General features: G+C 45.4%; 1 protein-coding gene across 1 annotated transcript in view; it reads right to left on the reverse strand.

The window, feature by feature from the left end:
* Positions 1–6,945, reverse strand: part of PPP2R1A (protein phosphatase 2 scaffold subunit Aalpha) — a 37,890-nt gene that overhangs the window by 18,252 nt on the left and 12,693 nt on the right. Inside the window, exon 2 of the mRNA XM_032264360.1 lies at positions 2,730–2,820. Within this exon, the coding sequence (XP_032120251.1) occupies positions 2,730–2,820 (91 nt within the window). The remainder of the gene's footprint in view (positions 1–2,729; positions 2,821–6,945) is intronic.

Below are 6,945 nucleotides of genomic sequence, written 5' to 3' on the forward strand. Positions count from 1 at the left end.
AATAGCTTCCTACCTGGTTTTCCTGCTTCCACCTTTGCCCCTACACCGTCTGATCTCCCAGAACCCGGAATGATTCTTTCAGGTATAAAAAAAATCCTGACACTCTCCCACTTCAATCTGCCCATGGTTTCTAAGAAACCTGATCTCACATGTGGTCACTGTTTTTCTCCAACCTCACGTCCTAGCCTCACCCTCCCTTAACAACCTTGGCTAGCCCATGACTACCTCACTGTTGTTCTTCTGACATGCTGAGCACACATCTGCCTCTCCCCACAGCCTGAAATGTTCCTCTCACAGAGTTCCACATGGCTGGTGCCTCCATTCCACTCAGGACTCTTGCCAAAGGTCATACCTCCAGAAGATCGGCTCTGGCCCCGGTTTAATATCCTTCACTATCTCTGTCCCATCTCATTTCTCTCTCTGGCCTCATCACGCACTATCTATTACATCTCGCAGGTCTCTCCTGTCTGGAATGAAAGCTCTGTGAGGACAGAAACTGTGTAAGGTTTGTTCTGCATAGCCAGACTAACACACAGGCCACAGTGGACAAATAACCAACCCTGCCAGCACCTTTATCTTGGACTTTGACCATCTGCAAGCCAGGCAAAGAGGCCCTGCGAGAAAGTGAATGAGCTGACACCATGATCTCAAGACTTCCAGCCTCTGGAACTGTGAGAAAAATTTCTATTGTTGAAGCTAGCCAGTCTGCGGTATTTTGGCCCTAACAAACTAGTATCATATAAGTTTCTGGAAAAACCTACAGGCTTCAGAGAGCGTCCGGATAGTGAATCAAGTGGAGGTTCTTAGAGGATGGCGTGCTCTGGGAGGGGAAGCTCCACGACCTTTCCCCATACCTTACTCTATGCATCTCTTCATCTGTATCCTTTGCGACACCCTTTACAATAAACCAGTAAATGTGTTTCCCTGAGTTCTGTGAGCTGCTTCAGCAAATTAATCAAACCCAAAGATGGGGTCACAGGAACCCCAACTTGAAGCTGGTCGGTCAGAAGTTCCAAAGGATCTGTGACTGGTGGGTGGGGTTGGGGACAGTGTTGGGGACTAGGCCATCAATCTCTGGGTAGATAGTGTCGGAACTGAATTAAAAGAAAACCAGCTGGTGTCCACTGCTTAGTTTGTGAGGAAAAACCCCACACAAATGGTCACAAAAGTCATGTTCTGTGTTATGATTGCTGTGAAAGTAGCAGAGCAAAGACAGAGTTTTCCCCACACCCTGAGTGTTCGGGGCTGCTCTTATTAGACTCCTTTACGGATAAGGGAAAGGAGGCTAAGAGAGGTGGGGTGACCTACTCAGGTTTTCCTAGGAAGGTGGTGGCACAGCTACTTATTTCAAACCCAGGTTCCTCCAACACTTTTCCTCTACAACTTCTTCACCACTATTATCCTGCCATGCTGCAGCATTCTAAAGCTTTCAAGTCTCCCCAGCAGTTCACCAGTAGAAGCCAACTGGTTTGGGGTCACTTGTTCTGTGTCATAAGAGCTACACCTACTCTTCATGTGGCGTTCAGTCAGACACACCTGCACTCCCATCACTAGCTGTGCCACTGCACCTCTTTTGGCTCCAATATCCCATGTGCCCAGTGGGGGTAGGGGTGACAAGTGCAAGCTCCTTCCTCCCCAGGATCATCACTAGGTCCAAGTAAGATGATCCCATACACAAGAGTTTAATTAGTGACAAAGTGCTCTAAACCTTCAGTTGTGATTTCAGCTGTTGTTAAGCATAAAGCATGAAGTAGTAATGGCAATAAAGATAACAGAGGATTTACTATTAACTGGTAGTATAGTCTGTGTCAGACATTGTACTAAATGCGTGACCTACATCGTCGCAGACAGCTGTGCTTAGTAACAGCCCGGCAGCTAACACTTAGGTAGTGCGTACTGCACAGTGTCATAAGCACTTCACAGTATCTTACTTAGTCTTCATGTTAGGTTACATGATTACGTCCATTTCACCTGTGAAGAATCTGAGGCAGGTAGACGTAAAATATCTTGCCCAAAGTCACACACCTAGAAAGTGGTAGAGCTCAGATTTGCAATCAATCATTAACCAATGCTGTCAAGTTTAAGTCAGAATGACTAAATAAATATCCCTTCTCCGTTACCTCCTAACTTTATGACCTTGGGCAAATGACTCACTTCACCTCTCTACACCTTGGTTTCTTCATTTATAAAATGGGGACAGCAGTATTGCCTGCTTAAGGCACTGCTGTGAGATTAACTCGGTGAAATGATAGTGATGCAGTTTACTGACTACAGGCAGCACTTTACAGAAACTCAATCCTCACAAGGTACGGTGTAAAACACCACCTGGCACATGAGAAGCATATCATACGTATTAACAATTATTATTAATGTTGGATGCTCAGATCAACGCTATGGCACGTGGATGATTATGCCAATCTACAGATGAAAAATGTAAGAAACAGATCAACTAACTTGTCTAAAGTCACCAGCTTCCAACTGTTGGAGATGCAACTCAAACCTGGTTCTATCTGCCTCTAGATCCCTTTCCCCAATGTCTGCCTCCATCATTCCAGACCATTCTTTTAGAGCAAGACTCCACTTCTCTGAATCCTTTTTCCCACTCCATAGTGTCTAGCACAGGGCAGACATTTACAAACAATTTGTTAAATCCACAAGTCTTCTCATATCTAGTGAAAACCACTCCCCAAGAGTCCCCACGTCTGGGCCCCAGGAGTCCTCTTCGTTACCTGTAAGGAAAGGGAGAAGCTCACTTCGTGTTCTTTCGACACCAAGGGCCAAGGCGATGGTGGAGAGCTTCTTGATGCTGTTGAGGCGAAGCTAATTAAAGAACAAGAGGAGGAAGGAAGAATGTTAGAAATCCAGACACATCAGTTCTGACAGCTCTGAACCCAGTCAGCCCCTGGAAGCCTTGCTTGGTTATGTGTGAAGATATTCAATAATAATTTGCCAAAGACCCACCAAGAGACCCTGTGACCTTGAGTGAATTAAATAACAACAATAGTAGTGGCAGCAGCCACAAACGCAAAAGCATCCATTGGGTCTTATGGAGGTGATACCTACTCAGTTGCACTTTCCAAGACCACTCTGCTTAAAACTGTACCCCATCTCCTCCCCTCCCCTCTGCTTCATCACCTTCTCCTGTACTTAGCACCACGTAACATGCCAACGCGCCGGGCTTTAACAGCAGCAGCCACGTTTATAACATGCTTAGACTGTGCCAGGTTTTCAGCTAAACACATCCACACACCTGTACCTCTGTCACTAGCTGGAGTCACACAGTGCCTCTGAGGTCGGAGCTATGTGTAAGTCTCATTTTATAGACAGGGAAACAGGCTTGGAAAACAAAAGTCCCCTCTCAGGGTCAGAGAGCCGAGGTGGCATCGAGCAGGATTTAAAGCCAGGGCTGCTGGCTAAGTGATTATAAAACAACAAACAACACTCCAGCTTGGGCAACAGCGTGAGACTCTGTCTCAAGAAAAAAAGAACAAACAATACGATAATAAAATGACTATAAGAACAAGAGTAGCACTAGCAGTAGTAATAATACCACCAGTATAGGAGGCTGAATAGCAACCTCAAAAAGTTACGTCCCAGTGATGAGCATGTTAAAATAAAGTCTTTGCAGATGTAGTTAAGTGTGTCCAGGTAAGATCATCCTGAATGGAGAGTTAGCCTTAAATCCAAGGATAGTGCCTTATAAGAGACAGAAGGACAGATACACACAGGGGAAGGCAGGCATGTGAACACGGGGGAGAGACCAGGTGATGCATCCACAAGCCGAGGAACACAAGAATTGCTGGCACCACCAGAAGTCCTAACTTCCAGTGAGGCAGGTAATAGGTCTCCCTCAGCGCCTTCAAAGGAATCAACCCTGCCAAGACCTTGATTTCAAACTTCTGGCCTCTAGAACTGTGAGAGAATACATTTGCTGTGTTAAGCGACCAAGTTCGTGGTGATGATTTGCTGTTGCAGTCCTAGAGAACTAATATATTTGGTTAGCACACATAATAGATCTCACACCAAGCATTTACATGTTGGGACCTCATTTGAACCTCTAGATCCTAGAAGAAAAGCATGGCTAATATCCTGTTTTTACTACTTTGGAAAGTGAGGCTCAGAGAAGTAAAGACACCTGCCCAAGTAAGCACCCAGAGAGTCTGGGATCCAAGCCCAGCAGCTCTGACTGCAGTACACTGTGGAACTCTCACCTCGTTTATTCATCCCCACCATGAGGCCTCTCCTATTATTAACAGCTCCCAGGGCTGTCGCAACAATGCAGTGAGCTCATGAGTGTAGGAGTGAGAGGAAATGCTTTCTCAAGTGGGTGAGTGACTGATGGTCACACAGGGGACCTTTCTTCCTGGATGGAGAGGCAGAACAGGTAGGGCCTGGGTGAGGTGAGGAGCAGGAACTCCCTGAGCCTGTTCTGTTTTGAGCCCCCACATAACTAAGACGAGGTCTACGAGTGACTAAGATACTGTGTGAGTTAGGTTCTCCGGTCCAGGAGTTTAAGAGTATCTTTGGGATCACAGATGACAAGCATCTGTGGAAGTGTTGTGATGGTCTCTCCTCAGAAAAATGCACACAATAAATCTTTGATACAGATGGTCCCAAAACTCACCATCCTAGCATTAAATGGACCTGAGGATAAAGTACATAGCAAACCTGCAACTGATTTTCAGCTAAAAAATACAATGTATATAGAGACAGATTAAAAAAAAAAAAAAAACTAATATGGCAAACACTAACAATTGCTGACCCAAGGTGTAAGTATAGAGGTGTTCATTGCACTAGGATAGAGGTCAGCAAAACTTACTCTGTACATTGCCAGACAGGAATTATTATCAGCTTTGCAAACCGAACTACTGAACTCTGCCTGTCCGGCACTGAAAACAACCATAGAACCAGAACTAGAGAGGCAAACAGGCATGGCTGTGTTCCATTAACTTTATCTGCAAAAGCAGATAGTGGACTGAGTTTGGCCCATGCACTGTGGCCTGCTGACCCTTGTATTAGTCTTCCAATGGTATGCATGTCTGAAAGCTTTCATAATAAAACACTGTGGGGAGTATTGACCTAGTTGCCTATTTCTTTCCTCTTTGTTTTCTCCAAGTTGATCTGTGTATTCTTTTCTCTGCTGAGCTATGGGGAAATATACACGAGCTAAGGCCACAATAGGCGAGCAGCAGCCCTGAGGACAATGAGATGCTGCAGGGAATAATCACAATTCATAATCATAATGCAAGAACGACAGCAACAAACATTTATGGTCTGCTATGCTTGGCAGCATTTCAAGTGATTGACATGGATAATTAACACACTGAATTCTTCTAACTGCTCTGAGTTATGTATTAGTAGCATCCCCATTTCACTGGCAAGGACACTGATGTACAGAGGCGAGGCTGTCACTTACTGGAAAGCAACAAAACCAACAAAACTCAATTTCAACATCATGCTGTCATTTAGACAAAAATGTTTATATCACGAAGCTTCCATTAAAAGCAAAGAGGACAGGGTTCAGAGAGCTTCTGGATAGCAGAACATGCAGCGACTCTTGAAGGGTGGCATGCCCAGGGATGGCATGAAAGCTCTTGCCCCTCCCCTCGTAGCTCACCCTATGGATCGCTACATCTGTATCCTTTGCAGTGTCCTTTATAATAAACCAGTAAGCATAAGTGTTTCCTGGAGTTCTGTGGGCTGCTCCAGCAAATTAATCAAACCCAAAGAGGGAGTCATCAGAATCCCAACCTGAAGCTGAGGATGCCCAAGATGTGGGCCCATGACAATCAGGCTGCTCTCCCGTGGCAGAGAGCCCTTTCCTTCCACTGCTGTTCTTTCATATTCTGCTTTTGGTTTCACTAAAAACATTTCTTCAGGCAGACAGCATCATTAACACTCGAGAAAGGTGGCCTAGGGTGATACTACAGGGCTGCACTGTCCAGGTTCAAGGCTAGGCTGCTTACATAGTAGCTGTGGAAGCTTGGGCAATCCTTGTATCTTTCTGAGCCTCAATTTTCTCATCTGTGAAGTGGGGATGATAATACCTACCCTCAGAGAATTGTCTTGAGTACAAAATGGCATACTACAGGGACACCCTAGCACCAGGGGAAGATTAATAATGGCAGGCGTGAGCCGGGCACGGTGCCTCACACCTGTAATCCTAGCACTTTGGGGGGCTGATGTGGGTGGATCACCTGAGGTCAGGAGTTCAAGACCAAGCCTGGCCATCATGGTGAAACCCCATCTTTAAAATAATAATGATAATAATAATAATGGCAGGCGTGGCAACCACACCTCACTGACAGCATCCTGATTTTGTTCGGGTTATTAGAAGGGCATGTGGCAGCTGGTCCACTGATGTCTTTTTCCCATGACAAAATAATAACAGCAAATATTTCCATCGTCTTTACTACCCCCAGACTTTAATGTTTTAACTCATTTGACCCTCACAATCCCATGAGGGAAATACAGGATCCCCCATCTTATGGCAGAGAACACAAAGGCACAGGGAACTTAACTGCATACAGCTCACTCGTGGCAAAGCCAGGATTTGAACCCCAGCCACCAGGTTCTTAACCAGTACCATGGATTCATATTTGCTGTTTTTTCTTTTTTGTTGTTCTTGTTGTTGTTTTGAGATAGGGTCCCGCTTTGTTACCCAGCTGGAGTGCAGTGGCGGGATCGTAGCTCATTGTAGCCTTGACCTCTTGGGCTCAAGCAATCCTCCCACTTCAGTCACCCAAGTAGATGGGACTACAGGCATGTGACACCAAGCCCAGTTAGTTTAACTTTTTTTTTTTTTTTTTTTAAGACGGGGTTTCACCATGTTGGTCAGGCTGGTCTTGAACTCCCGACCTCAGGTGATCTGCCCGTCTTGGCCTCCAAACTGCTTGGATTACAGGCGTGAGCCACCATACCCGGACTTTTTTTTTTTTTTTTTTT

The sequence above is a fragment of the Sapajus apella genome, unplaced genomic scaffold (assembly GCF_009761245.1).
Source record: "Sapajus apella isolate SASKATOON/1434 unplaced genomic scaffold, GSC_monkey_1.0 scaffold144, whole genome shotgun sequence".
Taxonomy (NCBI): domain Eukaryota; kingdom Metazoa; phylum Chordata; class Mammalia; order Primates; family Cebidae; genus Sapajus; species Sapajus apella.